This window comes from Erythrolamprus reginae, chromosome 10 (assembly GCF_031021105.1).
Source record: "Erythrolamprus reginae isolate rEryReg1 chromosome 10, rEryReg1.hap1, whole genome shotgun sequence".
Classification (NCBI taxonomy): domain Eukaryota; kingdom Metazoa; phylum Chordata; class Lepidosauria; order Squamata; family Dipsadidae; genus Erythrolamprus; species Erythrolamprus reginae.
The window spans coordinates 42985759-43006136 of record NC_091959.1 but is presented as its reverse complement, the minus strand read 5'-3'; the positions used below and the strand labels follow the sequence as shown (position 1 = coordinate 43006136).

At 42.9% G+C, this 20378-nt stretch overlaps 1 protein-coding gene across 1 annotated transcript in view; it reads right to left on the bottom strand.

The window, feature by feature from the left end:
* KSR2 (kinase suppressor of ras 2) overlaps positions 1-17915 on the bottom strand; it is a 111549-nt gene extending 93634 nt beyond the window's left edge. The window contains exons 1-2 of the mRNA XM_070762003.1: positions 17783-17915; positions 16786-16837 (exon numbers count right to left, since the gene is read on the bottom strand). Of these exons, the coding sequence (XP_070618104.1) occupies positions 16786-16837; positions 17783-17915 (185 nt within the window). The remainder of the gene's footprint in view (positions 1-16785; positions 16838-17782) is intronic.
* Between the last annotated feature and the right edge of the window lie 2463 nt (positions 17916-20378).

Sequence of the window (20378 nt, the reverse complement as noted above, 5' to 3'; positions counted from 1 at the left end):
TCACAGGTACAAATTTCAGACACACACACGTTTGAAAATTCAAAACAATGTTCTTTATAATGAAAAGTCACTTAAACCAAGCCCTCTTTTGGTATAGCAAAGAGCACTCGTCTCCAAACAAACTGGTAATTTGTACAAGTCCCTTATCAGTTCTGTGATACTTAGTTTGCAGCTCTGAAGCAATTCACAGTCCTTCTTCTTTCACAAAGTGAAACACACTTTGCTTTGGTTTAATTTCAAAGTGGGGGAAAATCAGCACACAAAAGGTCAAAGTCAGTAAAGCAGTCACGAAACACAAGGATCAGATAATCAGCAGATTCCGGGGGGGGGGGGGAGAAACAGGCCTGCAGCATATGGATGTCTCCCCCACATCCACAGTCCTTGGGGCAGGAGCTGGGCCAGAGCTAACCACAACACTGGTTAGAGCTTTTTTAAAAACCTTATTCCAATAGAGTAACAATGAAAGAGCTTGCACTGGGAACATTGCACTGGAAACATTGTTAGCACTTGGTTAGGGCTGGAAAGAAACATTCAGAACATGTAGAGCAATAAAAAAAACCCTACAAAGACAGAGTTTGGAAAACATTCTTGACAGAGAGTAACAATGAAAAGGCTTGCAAGTGGGTAAGAGCTGGGAACATTGTTAGCACCTAGTTAGGGCTGTAAAGAAATGTTTGGAGCTAGAAACATAGAAACATAGAAGACTGATGGCAGAAAAAGACCTCATGGTCCATCTAGTCTGCCCTTATACTATTTTCTGTATTTTATCTTAGGATGGATCTATGTTTATCCCAGGCATGTTTAAATTCAGTTACTGTGGAGGTATCTACCACGTCTGCTGGAAGTTTGTTCCAAGGATCTACTACTCTTTCAGTAAAATAATATTTTCTCATGTTGCTTTTGATCTTTCCCCCAACTAACTTCAGATTGTGTCCCCTTGTTCTTGTGTCCACTTTCCTATTAAAAACACTTCCCTCCTGGACCTTATTTAACCCTTTAACTTCCCTCCTGACCTTTTCAAGCCTTATTTAACCCTTTAAAGAAAAAAAAAACCCTGCAAAGACTTAGGGCTTGGAAAACATTCTTCGCAAAAACAATGAAAGAACCTGCAAGGTAAGAGTTGGGAAGATTGTTAGCACGTAGTTAGGGCTGGAGGAAAAAAGCTTCAAAAAAAGCTACATTCAGAGTGTAAAGACGCACCTGAATTATCAGCCTCTTTTATGGAGGAAAAAGAGGTGTCTTATACTGCAAAAAATACGGTAACAGTCGAGGACTAGCTGTACAACCCCATTACAAATCAGGTGCCCCCCCCCCCACATACCGATCCAGATAAACCCTTCGCCCCCCCCCCCGCCCCCCCGATTCTGCAGCAGCCTCATTCCCTCCTTTCCAGGGCTGATCTGGGTACATCCTAATGAAGAGGCATTAGCCGTTTCATAAAAATGACAAATGGAATCCCATCGTTTCCCCCCACCCTCTTCATCTGGAGATGTAATGGGTTTCTGCATCCTCTCTCTTCCCCCCCCCCCCAACCCCACTCCCTCCCCAACATCCTCCTTCCCTCCCCTTCCCCCAAAACCCAGCATTTTTCAGGATGTAATATTTCTGACAATCACATTCATGAGCTAAAACTGATTAATCGGCCTGGTGCTCCCGTTCCAAACATCCTTCTCTCGGGCTTAATATCCCACATTTAAATGACATTTCAGGGGTGTGCTGAGATCACAAAGCCCCCCCCCCATTCATGAACCCCCTTTTCCCTACAGCCCAAACGCAGGGCAGAGAGAAAGAAAAAGGGATGGATTGAGGGATGATAGGAAAAGAAAGAAGAGGAAACACATTCCTTTCCACCATTAATAATTTCCTTTTTTTTTTTTTTTTTTGACGTCGGTATATAATTGTAATTATTTACATCAATATACATTTCCACGTATATCTAAATAAATATAGAAACATAGAAACATAGAAGACTGACGGCAGAAAAAGACCTCTTGGTCCATCTAGTCTGTCCTTTTACTATTTCCTGTATTTTATCTTAGGATGGATATATGTTTATCCCAGGCATGTTTAAATTCAGTTACTGTGGATTTCCCAACCACGTCTGCTGGAAGTTTGTTCCAAGGATCTACTACTCTTTCAGTAAAATAATATTTTCTCATGTTGCCTTTGATCTTTCCCCCAACTAACTTCAGATTGTGTCCCCTTGTTCTTGTGTTCACTTTCCTGTTAAAAACACTTCCCTCCTGAACCCTATTTAACCCTTTAACATATTTAAATGTTTCGATCATGTCCCCCCTTTTCCTTCTGTCTTCCAGACTATATATTTCCTTTTCTCTTAATATCGCAATTATACATTTTCCGTTACTATTTTTTTGTGAGATATATTGTTACCGGTTTTATATATATTTTAATGAGATATCTTGTTATTGTTTTTAAATTTATATATTTTTCTCTTTTCAAGCCGTAGGTACAGTTTCTCCCATATAATATATATTTCTTTCCTTTGCTTATTTGGTAATTCTAAAATAAGTTTACTCATTTCTGCGCATTCCAGTAGTTCATTTATTACCATTGTTTCAGAGGGTGTATTTTCGTTTTTCCACATTTGTGCAATTGCTAGTTGGGCAGCTGTCAATATATGTATAATTAGATTAGATTAGATTAGATTTATTGGATTTATATGCCGCCCCTCTCCGCAGACTCAGGGTGGCTCACAACAATAGCAAAAGAAACAGTACATAGTGGCAAATCCAATGCCCACCAATCCAATTACAATTTTAAGTTAAGAAATTCATAAAACAATCCCAATATATATAAAAAACAAGCACACAATCAATCAAACAGCAAAACAACATGGGCAAGGGGAGATGTTTTAGTTCCCCCATGCCTGACGGCAGAGGTGGGTTTTAAGGAGTTTACAAAAGGCAAGGAGGGTGGGGGCAATCCTAATCTCAGGGGGGAGCTGGTTCCAGAGGGGCGGAGCCACCACAGAGAAGGCTCTTCCCCTGGGTCCCGCCAGACGACATTGTTTAGTCGACGGGACCCGAAGAAGGCCAACTCTGTGGGACCTAACCAGTCGCTGGGATTCGTGCGGCAGAAGGCGGTCCCTGAGATAATCTGGTCCGGTGCCATGAAGGACTTTATAGGTCATAACCAACACTTTGAATTGTGACCGGAAAACTGATCAGCAACCAATGCAGATTGCGGAGTGTTGGAGTAATATGGGCATACTTAGAGAAGCCCATAATTGCTCTCGCAGCTGCATTCTGCACGATCTGGAGTTTCCGAACACTTTTCAAAGGTAGCCCCATGTAGAGAGCGTTACAGTAGTCGAGCCTCGAGGTGATGAGGTAATATTGGTCTTTTAAATATTTTTCTCTTCTTATTCCTAATAAGTGTGCTTCTGGTTTTAATTCCAATTCGTAGTCTAGTATTTCTTTTATACAGGTTTGAATCATGGTCCAAAATTTCTTGCTTTCTGGGCATGACCGCCAAAGGTGGTAATATGTTCCATATTTTTTTTTTACATTTCCAGCAATTGGGATTAATAAATAATAATTTCCATCTGTGCCAGCCAAGGGTGGAGAAATCAACCCCCCCTTTGTCAAAATTGCAGGCACAGAGGTTTGGGGGGGACCTGGAGGAATCTCTGGGGGGGGGAATGGGGGGAGTGGGAGGGGGAAATGAGGATATGTATATGGATAGATGCAGTTCTCCGCTGACAGGCGTCCTCTGCTCCCGGCTCTCCCGACATCCGTCACTGGGGCAGGCGTGGAAAACTCATCTGCCAAGCAGCCGTCCTGAGGAGCGGAGAGCGTGGCGACACGGGTGACCTTTCCCTTCATGCCATGGAACCGTAAAGCTTACAAACACGGCATGAAGTCCGTGCAGCCTCCTGTCCGTCGCTTGTTAAGTGCCCTGATATCCATCTTCTGTCTCACTTGTCCATCTTCACGGGCAGGTTTATTTAATTAGCCCAAGAGAAAGAGTTGGGGCAAGGGTGAGCTTTCCTTACCTTTCCTCTTTCTTTCTTTCTTTCTTTCTTTCTTTCATTCCTTTCCTACTTCCTTTCTCCTTTCCTTCTTCTCTTTACCTTTCCCCCTCCTTTTTTCCTTTCCTTTCCTTTCCCTTCCTCTTTCCCTTCCTCTTTCCTTTCTTTTTTCCTTTCCCTTCCTATTTTCTTTCTTACTTCCTTTCCTTTCTTCTTTTCCCTCTCCACCTTCTCCTTTCCTTTCCCTCCATTTTTCATTTCCTTTCCTTCTTTCCTCCTTTCCTTTTAATGTCCTCTTCCTTTCCCTTCCTCTTTCCTTCCTTCCTTCCTTCCTACCTGTGTTGGTTATTACCTTTAAAGCCCTACATGGCATTGGACCAGAGTACCTCCGGAACCGCCTGCTACCGCACGAATCCCAGTGACCAATAAGGTCCCACAGAGTTGACCTTCTCCAGGTCCCATCGACTAAACAATGTCGTTTGGCGGGTCCCAGGGGAAGAGCCTTCTCTGTGGCGGCCCCAGCCCTCTGGAATCAACTCCCCCCCAGAGATTAGAACTGCCCCCACCCTCCTTGTCTTTCGTAAATTACTCAAGACCCACCTATATCGCCAGGCATGGGGGAACTGAGACACCTTCCCCAGGCTTTTATATTTTATGTTTGGTATGTATGTGTTATTTGGTTTTAAATGATAGGGTTTTATATGTCTTTTTTCTCTTAATATTAGATTTGTTCCACTGTAACATTGTTTTTATTATTGTTGTGAGCCGCCCAGAGTCTTCGGAGAGGGGCGGCATACAAATCTAATAAATTATTATTATTATTAATTATTACCTACCTACCTACCTACATTTTATTTATTTATTTTATTTTATTTATTCTTTGTCCAATATACAATACATATGAAGGAGAATAGACATTAAGTAATATATATAATGATAGAAAGTAAGAAAGAAGAGAGGTTGGAGGAAAGGAGAGAAAATGTATGAGATATGAGATAAGGAAAGAAGATTGGACAGGGGACGATAGGCACATCAGTGCACTTATGTACGCCCCTTACTGGCCTCTTAGGAACCTGGAGAGGTCAATCGTGGAGAGTCTTAGGGAGAAATGTTTGGGGCTTGGGGCTGACACCACTGAGTCTGGCAATGAGTTCCACACTTCGACAACTCGATTGTTAAAGTCATATTTTTTACAGTCAAGTTTGGAGCGGTTGATGTTAAGTTTGAATCTGTTGCGTGCTCTTGTGTTGTTGCTGTTGAAGCTGAAGTAGTCATACATGCATACATACATACATACATACATACATACATACATACATACACACATACATTTTGTGCCCTAACCATGGTCACAGAAATACTGAAGAGGCCATGCCTATTCTACCAAACCAAATGACAAGAGTTGTGGGAAAAGGCGACGAATGTTGGCATAGTTTAAAAAGTACTGCAGCTGGTCTGAAAACAAAAGAAGGGAGATTGAAACACCTTTTCCTTTCTTTCTATCTTTCTTCCGCTCAAAACCAGCCTTGGGAAAATGACATTTGCATTTTCAAAAGGGGCCGTGCAGGGCTCTGTTGGCGAGATCTCGCATCATTTCCTTACTCTTTATTTCGTTTTTATAGCCAAACTCCCAAACCAACAAAAGAACCCAAGATTGCGCTCTCTGATTTTTTTAACAGCTCCTTAAGGAAGGCTTACAGGGAGACTTAAATTAAACTCTCAGTTAAATTATAAGCTCTGATAGGTTAATCGCAGTTGGTTAAATAAGCCACAAACTGCACTGGGGTTCACACATGAACTGAGGTAATAAACCATGACTTGCAATCCCTGTTAGATTCACATATGACATTAACCCCAAACCAGCCCACAGTGTGATTGAGAAGGAGATCTTAATGAACTCCATCTGTATAGTCTGGAGGACAGAAGGGAAAGGGGGGGGGGGGGTCATGATCCAAAAATTTAAATATGTTAAACGGTTAAATAAGGTTCAGGAGGGAAGTGTTTTTAATAGGAAAGTGAACCCAAGAACAAGGGGGCACAATCTGAGGTTAGTTGGGGGAAAGATCAGAAGCAACGTGAGAAAATATTATTTCACTGAAAGAGTAGTAGATGCTTGGAACAAACTTCCAGCAGACGTGGTTGGTAAATCCACAGTCACTGAATTTAAACATGCCTGGGATAAACATATATCCATCCTAAGATAAAATACAGGAAATAGTATAAGGTTAGACTGGGTACACCATGAGGTCTTTTTCTGCCGTCAATCTTCTATGTTTCTATGATCTGAACTGACCTTGACAGCCCAAATTTGATGTCTTAAGAGAATAATAGAGTTGAAAGGGGCCTTGGAGGTCTTCTAGTCCAACCCCCTGCTCAAGCAGGTGACGCTATACCATATCAAACAAAATACGGTTCAGTTTCTTGTTAAAAACTTCCAGTGTTCGAACATTCACAACTTCGGGAGGCAAGCTGTTCCACTGATTAATTGTTCTCAATGTCAGGAAATTTCTCCTGAGTTCTACATTGCTTCTCTCCCTGATTAGTTTCCATCCGTTCCTTCTTGTCTTGCCTTCAAGTCCTTTGGAGGATATGTTGACTCCCTCTTCTTTGGGGCAACCCCTGAGATATTAGAACCTCTCCAGGTTCCTAAGAGGCCAGTAAGGGGCGTAGATAAGTGCACTGGTGTGCCTTTCGTCCCCTGTCCAATTGTCTTTCCTTTCTTTCACCTATCATATATATTCTCTTCCTTTCATATATCCTCTCCTCTAAGTTCACTTTTACCCTTATATATATTACCACGTGTCTATTTTTTCCTCCTACCGTGTTTCCCCGAAAGTAAGACAGTGTCTTACTTTCTTTTTACCCCCAAAAGCCCCACTACGTCTTACTTTCGGGGTATGTCTTACATTGGAAAAAAATTGAAAGGGTTGCGTTCCTGAAGGCATCTCCCCAGAGTCCAGAAGGGCAGCCGCGGGACAGGAGCCTCATGAGCCCTTTTCCAAGTTCAACCTCAGGGCTCCAAGCGGCGTGCACGCGTGGAGCCACAGACACGTGTCGGGGAAGCGTGTGTCTGGAGGGGAGGAGCCGCTCTGCGCAGTTGGGCAGCCCCACCTGCCTGCCGGAAAGGAGGCGGGCGAAGGAGGGCGCAGCTCCGGCCGCTCGCCTCGGAGCTGGTCGGCCTTGCTGGCCGCTTGCAGTCGAGCCTCGGCAGGACTCGGTTGCTGGGACGAGCGCCTTCGCTGCAAGCCGCCGCCCACTCGGCTCACTTCGGACCAGCGCCATCCTTCGCTTTGCCAAGCCGGGGAAGAGGCGGTGGCGCCGCGGCGAGGCGAAGGGCGCGCGGGGAGCTTGGAAGCGACGTCATCGGGCTTCCCCCCCGGCAATACCCCTGTGTTTCCCCGAAAGTAAGACATATGTCTTACTTTCGGGGTACGGCTTATATTAGCCGACCCCCCTGAAACCCCCAATACGTCTTACAATCGGGGGTGTCTTACTATCGGGGAAACAGGGTATGTATTTGTGTATTGGACAAATGAATAAATAAAATAAAAATAAACAATGTTATGATGTCCTACTTTTCATTAAACTAGCCAGGCCCAGTTCCTGCAACCATTCTTCATATGTTTTAGCCTCCAATCCCCTAATCATCTTTGTTTCTCTTCTCTGCATTCTTTCTACAGCCTCCACATCTTTTTTTATAATATGCCCTAAGACAGAATAGAAAAACTGTGTCCATCTCGACTTCATACCCAGACAGCAAGATGGGAGCTGTAGTCCCAAACATCTAGAAGGAAACGAATCCTTTCCCTGCCGTAGTAATATCAGATATTGTGGCTTATTTTTCCCTGCAAGATTGAACGAAGCCTACAAACGCCTTGCGTTCCCCTCCTCTCCTCCCGCCAGCACATTATATCCCGTGGAGATATGTCCTAGGAAATTGAATGGCCCTAATTAATGACTCGTTAACTGATACTGACATTGCCCCTTATCCTAATTTATTAATATCAGTCTTGACTCTTCCATCTCTTGCAACTTTAAAAAAAAAATTAAAAAGATGCAAAGAGTCTTAAAGAGAAAGCAGACGTGTTTCAAGATTGCATTTGAAGACGTTCCCATGTCTGCAGGATATTAAATCTTGGCCAAATCTCCTTATGGAGATTTGGAAATCCCTCTACAACTGTGGTGGGAGGATGGCTTTACGCCCAAGAGCCACTGTCTTTAAGAATTGGAAATTGCTGATAAAAACTGATACACACACATGCAGAGCAAAGTTATACTTGAGAAAAATCAGCATCTACGATCTGCAGACTTTCGTGGGCTCTTGAGTTTTTCCTCCAGTGTCAATGTCTTTGTGTTGGGTTTAACCACTCTACTACATGCTTGCACTGTCTTGTAAACACATCTCTATGGTCAGGCTGCAATTAACTGACCAGTGTGACACCTTTTGATGACCAAAAGGGGCAGGTACTCTGCAGACTATATAAACCTCTGAAGAGTAGATGCTCCCCCTCTTCTGAACTCTTTTCGCCTTGATGACCCTTCCTTGTCCACCTCCTGTGTGCTCCATTGTCCTTGGCTGAGGACACATGTGTGAGATGAAATCCAAAGCCATCCTCACACATGGGACCATCCAGATGTTATTAATATGGACTGGAATATAAACTTATCTGCCTGCAATGTGCAACTGCATGAATCAACATAATTGTAAGTAAAGATTGTATTTTTCATCTTTATGAAGGAGTGATCATTCATTGCTAACAAATGGGATTCTGAACCACGTGTTTATTTCTTGCCATGCTAAATCTGCTGCAAATTAAGCCAGCTGAACTCTGCTAATATAAATAATATTAATAATAATCAAAATATCCAACACTTTGAACGAAAAGCAGGCTAGAATACACACGTTTACTCCCCTCGAAACAGAATATCCTACGAAAATAGACTAACAATCCTGGGCCTAGAAAGCCTAGAACTACGGTGCCTAAATCACGATTTGAGTATTGCCCACAAAATCATGTGCTGCAATGTCCTACCAGTCAATGACTACTTCAGCTTCAACTGCAATAACACAAGAGCACGCAACAGATTCAAACTTAATACGAACAGCGCCAAACTTGACTGTAAAAAATATGATTTCAACAATCGAGTTATCGAAGCATGGAACTCATTACCGGACTCAATTGTGTCAACCCCTAACCCCCAACACTTCTTCCTTAGACTCTCCACGATTGACCTCTCCAGGTTTCTAAGAGGCCAGTAAGGGGCATACATAAGTGCACTGGTGTGCCTTTCATCCCCTGTCCAATTATCTTTCCTCTCTTTCACCTATCTTATATATTCTCTTCCTTTCATATATCCTCTCCTCTAAGTTCACTTTCACCCTCTTTTATATTATCACATGTCTATTTTTCTTCCTATGTATTTGTGTATTGGACAAATGAATAAATAAATAAAATAAATAAATCTACTGCATTCTCAAAATACGCCAAGCTAGGATTTTCTAAGTCCCATAAACCAAACTCCACCATAGAAATATAGAAGGTTGATGGTAGAAAAAGACCTCATGGTCCACCTGGTCTGCCCTTATACTATTTCCTGTATTTTATCTTAGGATGGATCTATGTTTATCCCAGGTACATTTCAATTCAGTTCCTGTGGATTGACCAACCACGTCTGCTGGATGTTTGTTCCAAGCATCTACCACTTTTTCAATAAAATAATATTTTCTCACGTTGCTTATGATCCCCATTCCCTCCCCACCTCAGGGGAAGGATACTGCAAAATCCCCATTCCCTCCTCACTCCAAAGGAAGGATATTGCAAAATCTCCATTCCCACCCCACTCTGGGCCCAGCCAGTTCTCCAGAGCCTGTCAGAACCAGTGTTCCCTCTAATTATTTGGGGGGGCGGGCGGAAAAGTATAGTGTCTGAGCGGCAGTCCCTTTGGGACTGGGCGGCACAGAAATAATAGATAGATAGATAGATAGATAGATAGATAGATAGATAGATAGATAGATAGATAGATAGATAGATAGATAAATAAATAAACAAGCAAACAAACAAACAAACAAACAAATAAAAAACCCACCCTGTTTTGCCTCAGAGAATTTCAAAATAAAATACTGTACTGTGTGTCTATAACAGTGAGCTCATAATAGGGCAACTCTATCAATATCAAAATGCCACTTAAATAGTTGAGCTAGTTTCAAACTAGATTTTGATTTTCTTTCTCTCTTCCTTCCTCCCATTCTTTTTCTTTCTCTTTTCCTTCCTCTCTTTTTTCTATCTGTTTCTCTCTCTTCCTCTCTTCCTCTCTCTCTCCTTCCCTCTCACTCTTTCCCTCTCGGCTTCTGGGCAGGTTTGGAAAACTCTGAGTTGATGATGATTTTTAAGTGAGCGATTGCTCACTGCTCAGCTTAGAGGGAACTATGGTCAGAACCTGCTGAATTTAACCCCTGCCCCCAAGTACTGGAAGGCAATGACCACATCTCCCTCACCCTCCCCGTCCCAATCCTTCTCTTCATTTAGGACAGGCCTAATTCCCTTGAACCAGAGCATCGTATACAACCTATTCTTATACCGGAATGAAAAATAGCTTCTTCCCTTCCCAGTTGATCTTCATAATCATGAAGACTAGAATCTTGATTTTTTTTTTTTAAAGAAAGCTAAAGTTTTGCTTGCTGGCTGTGTTGAAGCCAGATAGCCCAAAGTCTCTCTTCTTAAAATAAGAACCCTAAAGAGAATCTCTGGCAAAAATGGACAGATGAACCACATGCAAGCTGTTTCCCCTTTTTTATATATATGAGTGATAAATTTAATGTCATGCCTGAAGGAAGCCAGAAAGGAAAAGCAGCCGAGGGAGGAATCAAATGCGACTCGAAGCATAATTATGGAGAGCGATTTCTTTTACTTTTAACGTCAAAAAGGCTCCTTGCTGAACAAGAGCAGAGCATAAAGTTGTATCAGGTTTTCCCAGGATGTAATACAGTTGGCTGCTTCGGTTCTGCCAGCTTGGTTAGTGTGAAATCAATGCAGCCAGACAAAAATTTTAATTTCTTCCTCACCCCATCCCTTGGAAGCTCCACTTTCTGCCCCCCCCCAAAACCTCTTCCTCCCCTGATATAAAAACAGAAGGTCAAAACATTTGCGTTCACAAAATTCACAGGTACAGTATCATCATCATCATCATCATTATGTCAGACAACACAGCAAACGAGATCACTATGCTGGATTTCGTATTTCATCACCAGTCGGGCGCTTCCCAAGCACCTAGGACTGCGTGATGTAGCGGCGAATTATGTTTGCCAATCCCAGTAAAGCAGCCTTTTGCAATTGACAGATGGAGATTTTGTCAATTCCGATGGTTTTCAAATGTCCGCTGAGATCCTTTGGTACTGCGCCCAGCGAGCCAAGGACCACTGGGACCACTTTCACGGGCTTATGCCAGAGTTGTTGCAGCTTGAATTTTAGATCTTCGTATTTCACTAATTTCTCTAGCTGCTTCTCCTCAATTCTGCTGTCCCCTGGGATAGCGATGTCGATGATCCATACTTTCTTTTTCTCCACGATCACAATGTCTGGTGTGTTATGTTTCAGAATTCGGTCAGTCTGAAGTCGGAAGTCCCACAGTAGTTTTGCTTACTCATTTTCGACCACTTTTTCGGGCTTATGATCCCACCAGTTCTTTGCCACTGGTAAATGGTTATTATTATTATTATTATTATTATTATTATTATTATTATTATTATTATTAATTAGATTTGTATGCCGCCCTTCTCCAAAGACTCGGGGTGGCTCACAGAATACAAGTATATGTGGTACCTTGATCAACAGTAGTAACTGTGAGAGGGATCTTGGGAGTCCTAGTGAACAACCATTTAAATATGAGCCAGTCGTGTGCAGCAGCTGCCAAAAAAAGCCAACACAGTTCTAGGCTGCATTAACAGAGGGATAGAATCAAGATCTCGTGAAGTGTTAATACCACTTTATAAGGCCTTGGTAAGGCCACACTTGGAATACTGCATTCAGTTTTGGTCACCACGATGCAAAAAGGATGCTGAGACTCTAGAAAGAGTGCAGAGAAGAGCAGCAAAGACGATTAGGAGACTGGAGGCTAAAACATATGAAGAACGGTTGCAGGAATTGGTTATGTCTGATTTAATGAAAAGAAGGACTCGGGGAGACATGATAGCAGTGTTCCAATATCTCATGGGCTGCCACAAGGAAGAGGCCAACACAGTTCTGGGCTGCATTCACAGATGGATAGAATCAAGATCACGTGAAGTGTTAATACCATTTTATAAGGTCTTGGTAAGGTCACACTTGGAACACTGCATTTAGTTTTGGTCAAAAAGGATGTTGAGACTCTAGAAAAAGTGCAGAGAAGAGCGACAAAGACGATTAGGGGACTGGAGGCTAAAAAAAATGAAGAACGGTTGGAGGAACTGGACATGGCTAGTTTAATGAAAAGAAGGACCAGAGGAGACATGATAGCAGTGTTCCAATATCTCAGAGGTTGTCACAAAGAAGAAGGAGTCAATCTTTTGTGTGTGTGTGTATACATACACATACACTTTATATAATAGTGTATCTTTTTGTATGCCTGCATGTAATACGTATGTATGTACGCATATGACATATATACATAGGATTAAATATATTTTGGATGTTCAGTAGTAATAAATAGGGAAATTGTATCTCGTTGAGGCCTTTGAGGTGAGGAGAAGCAAGGCACCGTAACCCTAATCTTTGACATGAGTGACATCAAATTGGCCACACCCACCCAGTCACATGACCACCAAGCCATGCCCACCATCACATGACCTTCAAGTCGTGCCCACAAAATAAGCCACGCCCACAGAGTGGCAGTAAAAAAAAAAATTGGAACCCATCCATGGGAAAAAATCCATGTCTTATTTTAAATAAGTTGCAGTTCTCCTCTGAATTTCAGTTATCCTATACTGCCCTCTACTGTCCAAAAGACGCCAAACAGGCAGGGTCTCATGGCTGCAAAGCCATTTTTTTTTTTTTTGCCATAAATCAGAACCCTTTCCAGATGAACAATTTTTACTAAAAGTGAGATGGTCCAGAAGGTCACTTCATCAAGTGCGTGTTGCCTGCAATGTGGTTGGTTTGGTTGTGATTTATTGCTTTGGACCGGGTCCCAAAAGAAATGTCTAAGTCAAGCCTAGCCTAAGGAAGAAAAAGACCAAGGGGGACATAATATATATCTCCCAGTCATTGAGGGGGCTGTCACAGAGAAGAAGAGGTCCACCTGTTCTCCAAAGCACCTGAAGACAGGAGAAGAAGTAATGGGTGGAAAGTAATCAAGGAGAGATCCAGCTAAGAATTGTTGTGGTTCAGCCTGAGGCTGCTCAGGGACCGGCTGTGTCTCTGCTGGCTCCATGCCCGGAGGAGGATGACAGCGAAGAGGAGGGGGCTGAACAGTCGGACGGGGGAGAGGAAAATCAGGAATGGGATGAAGGAGAACAGCATGAGAGCCCGGGGGGGGGCTCTCCCCAGCCAGTAGTTTGGAGTCATTAGGTGATGAAGCTCAAGCCGTCATTGACATGCGACAGAGACGGTCAGATCAAAGAAAGGAGCAATTAAAGAAGTATTATCAGCACTGAATTAGGAACAGCTGGGTTTGGGTGTGGTCCTCCTTAGCAGGGTTTAAAAGGCAGGCAAGCCCTTGAAGCCATGTGGAGTGTTATCAGTTTGGAGTTGCATTATCCTGTCTTGTTTCTCGGCATCTCTGTTCCTGGCTTGTGTCCCAGCAGCTTTGGAAGACCCGTGGGAGGTGTAGGTCTGCTATCTACAGCCTCGGCTTAGCAGCAAGAATTCTGTATTGCTGCATGGACTTTTGTCTTCGTGGATATATTTGAAGATACAGCATTTTCCTGTTTGTAAGGACATTTTCTGTTACCTGTGTTTTTCTTGAATTTTATAAAACTGCCTTTGCCTTTTACCAGTGTGTCTGGCTTCTCTTTTTGGGTTGGTCTCGGCTTCTGGAGTGACCCAGACAGAACAAGAATTAAGGAGAAATTTCCTTTATAAGGCCTTGTGTTGTGTTTAGCTCTGGCCCAGCTCCTGCCCCAAGGAATCTGGAAGTGGAGGTGGGGGAGACATCCACATGCTGCAGGCCTGTTTTGTTCCCGATGGAATCTGCCGATGAAGCCTCCTCTGACCAAGGAGGCGTGAGTGACAGGGATGAGGGGAGTTTGGCAGACAGCCCAGGAGGAGATCAATCATCTGTATCATCCCTGGATTCTGAACAAGAATTAATGACACATCCACGCATGCGTAGAGTGATGCAACAACTGAAGGATTATTACAAGAGAAAATGAGGCCACCTGTGGTTGGGTGGGGCTGCTGTAATTAGTGCTACACATAAAAGCGCAGCCTGGTGTTTTAACCTCATGGCAGTTTATCTGATTCATTGTTTCATCAAGATCGTGGTTTTTCTGCTGTTCAAGATTGTGTGTGGACTCTCTGGACTTTAGAATTGGACTCAATTTCCCTGTTATTGGGTGAGCAATTGGACTGCATTTAACCTGTGCCTTGTGTGTACCAGAAAATCCCTTTGACATTTAAAAAGGGAGCTGTTTCTGTTTTTCTGTTTATAAAAACTTTTGGGCTTTCCTTTTATCGGGTGGTGTGTGCCTTCCTGGACTAATTACCCTGTAATTACGGGCAGTTGAAACACGCCGGCAGAACACCTTGGTAAGGCCATACTTGGAATACTGCATGCAGTTTTGGACGCCATGATGCAAAAAGGATGTTGAGACTCTAGAAAAATTGCAGAGAAGAGCAACAGAGACGATTAGGGGACTGGAGGCTAAAGTATAAAGAACAGTTGCAGGAATTGGGTATGTCTAGAAGACCTCCAAGGTCCTTTCCAACACTCCTCTTCTCTTCCCTCCTATTCAGTGGAGGAAGGAGTGGTCTCGGTTTTCTTTATTGCTCTAACTTCTTCTGTTGTTTCTCATGTGGCTGCTAGGATTTCCAAACCACTGAACTCCCCGTCAGGTGGTGAAAGTAAGTCTGGTTGTTTCACTGGCAGATTTCTGTCTTAAATTCTTTGGATTATTTATGGGTTGCTCTCCACTCCTTCAGGGGGGCACAGAAGGCCCAGTAGGTCAGAAGCAGAGAAGAGACCTACCTGCGACTGGAAAAATCCAGCACTTTGCCCGAACGCCGTAAAATTGCCCTGATGTTGCTAGGCAACCTCGGTTTTATTTTCCATAACAATCTCCACAATCTGCAAGTGATCAGTTAAGAGCTAAAGTGGGGGAGAGGAATGGGCCGCTTTGATCATACAGGTAACTTGGAATGCTGTGTTCAGTTCTGGGGGGCCCAATTTAAAAAGGGCATTGATAAACGATAAAAGTTCAAAGGAGGGTTACAAGGATGGTGAGTGGTCTGGAAACCACGTCTTATGCGGAACGGTTAAAGGATCTAGGGAGGTTTGGTCTGCAAAGGAGAAGACTGAGAGGAGACTTGATAGCTGTCTACAAATATCTGAAGGGCTTGTCACAGAGTAGAGGGATCAGCCTTGTTCTCATTAGCACATGGAAGGACTAGAAACAATGGAATGAAACTGCAAGGGAGTCGATTTAGATGAGATATCAGAAAAAACTTTCTAACAATAAGGGTGATAAACCGGTGGAACAGTTTGCCATAGGAGGCGGTAGGCTCGCCTTCACTGGAGGTCTTCAAACAGAGACTGGACAGTCATCTTTCTGGGATGGTTTAATGAATCCTGCATTGAGCAGGGGGTTGGACCCGATGACCCTGGAGGTCCCTTCCAACTCTATGATTCTATGATTCTATGATTCTATGATTCTATGATTCTATGATTCTATCATTCTATCATTCTATGATTCTATCATTCTATGATTCTATCATTCTATCATTCTATCATTCTATCATTCTATCATTCTATCATTCTATCATTCTATCATTCTATCATTCTATCATTCTATCATTCTATCATTCTATCATTCTATCATTCCATGACTCCATGATTCTATGATTCTGAATCCTCAACTTACAACTATTCATTTATTATTATTATTATTATTATTATTATTATTATTATTATTATTATTTATTAGATTTGTATGCCGCCCCTCTCTGTAGACTCGCGGCGGCTCACAACACAATAAAACAGTTCCTAACAAATCTAATAATTTACAATTTAAAATGTTTTAAAAACCCCATTATTAAACAGATATACGTACAAACATACCATACATAAATTGTATAGGCCCTGGGGAGATATCTCAGTTCCTCCATGCCTGATGACGAAGGTGAGTTTTGAGGAGCTTACGAAAGGCAAGGAGGATGGGGGCAGTTCTAATCTCTGGGGGGAGCTGGTTCCAGAGAGTCGGGGCCGCCACAGAGAAGGCTCTTCCCCTGGGGCCCACCAAATGACATTGTTTAGTTGACGGGACCCGGAGAAGGCCCACTCTGTGGAACCTAATCGGTCGCTGGGATTCGTGCAGCAGAAGGCGGTCCCAGAGATATTCTGGTCCGATGGCATGAAGGGCTTTATAGGTCATAACCAACACTTTGAATTGTGATGGGAAATTGATCGGAAGTTAAAACTGCGCTGGAAAATAAAAGGAACCTATGCTGCATTTACCATTGTTGCATTTATGACTGTTGCAGCATCCCCAGAGTCATAGGATCAAAATTGGGGCGCTTTGCAACTGGAATGTTTGTGTGAAATTTAAATTTATTGACAAAGAAACAAAGGGAGACCAGTCTTCCTTTAATGCAGTGGTTCTCAACCTGGGGGTCGGGACTCCTTTGGGGGGTCGAACGATCGTTTCACAGGGGTCACCTAAAACCATGAGAAAAGACAAATTTCCCATAGTGTTAGGAACTAAAGCTTCTATTCTGATCCCTTGGAACATATTTTTGGGCTTTTAATGTTAAATTGTTATTTTAGACTTTTAATATTAGATTTGTTATTGTATATTGTTTTATCACTGTTGTGAGCCACCCCAAGTCTGTGGAGAGGGGCAGCATACAAATCTAATAAATAATAATAATAATAATAATAATAATAATAATAATAATAATAATAATAATAATATAAGTATAAATATACTTGAAGGCCACATTTAAGTATTATGTTTAAAATTCTTCTGTATATGTGTGTGTGGGTACATACACATACAGTTTATATAGTAGGTAATGTATCTTTTGGTGTGCAATATGTATGTACACATGGCATATATACATAGAATTAAATAGTATATTTTGCATGTTCAGTAATAGTAAACAGATAGGGAAATTGTATCTCTTTGAGGCGGAGAGAGGCCAGGCACCCTAACCCTAAACCTTGATGTGAATGACCTCAGGTTAGCCACCTTTAAGCCAGGCACATGACCTTTAAGTCACCCATGGTCACATGATCATCAAGCCAATACAATCTGACCAATCAGGCATTTACAGTGGTGGCATCCCTCTGGCCTTCCTGCCAATCAGCTTAAAGCTCCGTTGGGAGGAATTGCTGCTAGACTTATGGTTGGAGGTCACCACAACATGAGGAACTGTATTAAGGGGTCACAGCATTTGTAAGGTTGAGAACCACTGCTTTAATGTCTTTGTCGATCACTGCTTGCCATCACTTGGTGTAGGATCTCCTGCTGTTGGACTATAAGACCTCCAAGGTCCCTTCTGACCCTGTTATTCTACGTTTTGCATTTTCTCCCAGGAGAAACGAGAGACCGAACCCTCGCACAGCGCCAATTGGAAGAAGAGAAATCGTAGGCCGCCGTACCTGACTTGTACACGTTCCGGAGGCAGGAGAGGGAGGCGTTGAGCCGGGCACACTCTTCCCAGTTCGCCCCAAACTTCTCCACCGTCTTGCAAACCTGGTCGTCTGACATCTCTAAAAGATCTTCCAGAGTCATCTGCCCAGAGATTTGCTAGAGGGAGAGAGAGAGAAGTTTGTTTAGTTTAGTTTAGTTTTATTGGACTTATATGCCGCCCCTCTCCGAAAACTCGGGGCGGCTAACAACAATCATGAAATATACAATAAAATCCAATACTAAAAGCAAATTAAAACCCCTTAATATATAAAAACCAAACATACATACAAACATACCATGTATACAGTTGTAACGGCCTAGGGGGAGAAAAAAGTCTTAATTCCCCCATGCCTGGCAGCAGAGGTGGGTTTTAAGTAGCTTACGAAAGGCAAGGAGGGTGGGGGCAATTCTAATCTCTGGGGGGAGTTGGTTCCAGAGGGCCGGGGCCGCCACAGAGAAGGCTCTTCTCCTGGGTCCCGCCAAGCGGCATTGTTTAGTTGACGGGACCCGGAGAAGACCCACTCTGTGGGACCTAACCGGCCGCTGGGATTCGTGCGGCAGAAGGTAATCTGGTCTGGTGCCATGAAGGGCTTTATAGGTCAGAACCAACACTTTGAATTGTGCCCGGAAATTGATCGGCAACCAATGCAGACTGCGGAGTGTTGGTGTAACATGGGCATATCTTGGGAAGCCCATGATTGCTCTCGCAGCTGCATTCTGCACGATCTGAAGTTTCCAAACACTCTTCAAAGGTAGCCCCATGTAGAGAGCGTTACAGTAGTCGAGCCTCGAGGTGATGAGGGCATGAGTGACTGTGAGCAGTGACTCCCAGTCCAGATAGGGTCGCAACTGATGCACCAGGCGAACCTGGGCAAACGCCCTCCTCTCCATAGCCGAAAGAGCAAGGAGAAGGTTTAATCGGTCATTCTTTGTCAAGTGGACCGGGTGTCAACTTGACTGGTTTTTGCAGCCTTATTTGAAAAGAAACCATCCCGAAAACAACATATATGATAGGGGGAAAAAACATGGTCTTTCTAACGAAATAAAAATGAAGTTGATTGAAGGTGAGAAAACAGAGAGTTCTGTTTCATCACCATCAATCACCTTCATTAGAAAGAGCAAGGTTTTTTTCTATCGCTCTCTGTTTTCTCATCTTCAATCATCTTCATTTTTATTTTTTAGAAAGACCATGTTTTTTTCCTATCATATATGTTGTTTTTGCGGTGGTTTCTTTTCAAATAAGGCTTCAATTTCATCTGGTCCGCTTGACAAAAAGTCATCCCTAGAGAAGTTAGTAACGGAAGGTTGGTGGGCAGCTAAAATTTGCCCCTGTGAGAAATGTTAATGTGTGAAAAATAGAAACATAGAAGACTGATGGCAGAAAAAGACCTCATGGTCCATCTAGTCTGCCCTTATACCATTTCCTGTATTTTATCTTACAATGGATATATGTTTATCGCAGGCATGTTTAAATTCAGTGACTGTGGATTTGCCAACCACGTCTGCTGGACGTTTGTTCCAAGGATCTACTACTCTTTCAGTAAAATAATATTTTCTCATGTTGCTTCTGACTTTTCCCACAACTAAGCTCAGATTGTGCCCCCTTGTTCTTGTGTTCACTTTTGTATTAAAAACATTTCCCTCCTGAACCTTATTTAACTCTTTAACATATTTAAATGTTTCGATCATGTCCCCCCTTTCCCTTCTGTCCTCCAGACCAGTGTTTCCCAACCTTGGCAACTTGAATTTATCTGGACTTCAACTCCCAGAATTCCCCAGCCAGCATTCGCTGGCTGGGATATTCTGGGAGTTGAAGTTCAAATATCTTCAAGTTGCCAAGGTTGGGAAACACTGCTCCAGACTATACAGACTGAGTTCATGAAGTCTTTCCTGATATGTTTTATACTTAAGACCTTCCACCATTTTTCTAGCACATCTTTGAACCCGTTCAATTTTAGACATCTGGTGTGGTCTCCAGAACTGAACACAGTATTCCAAATGTGGTCTCACCAGCGCTCTATACAATGGGATCACAATCTCCCTCTTCCTGCTTGTTATACCTCTAGCTTTGCAGCCAAGCATCCTACTTGCATTCTACTCTACGTGAAAAAGAGTCCTGCAAAATAGGGTTGCAACATGGCAAACTGCTATTAGTGCAGGGGGTTCTCCACTTACAACAGTTCACTTAGTGACCATTCCAAGTTATAACGGCACTGGAGAAAAAAAAGTTACTTTAGCACACTTTTTCACCCTTACGACCATCGCAGCATCCCCATTGAAATCCAGGCTCTTAGCAACTGACTCGGATTTATGATGGTTGCATCTCATGTGATTCCCCTTTTGCGACCTTCTGACAAGCCAAGTCAATGGGGGGAAACCGGATTCACTTAACAACCAGGTTAGTAATTTAACAACGGCAGTGATTCCCTTAACAAAACCTGCCCTAAAAGTCATAAAATGGGGTAAAACCCACTTAGCAAATTTCTCCCTGAGCGACGTACATTTCGGGCTCAATTGTGTCCATAATTTGAGGATTATCTGGATCCCTGCTGCTCGGTTCTACTC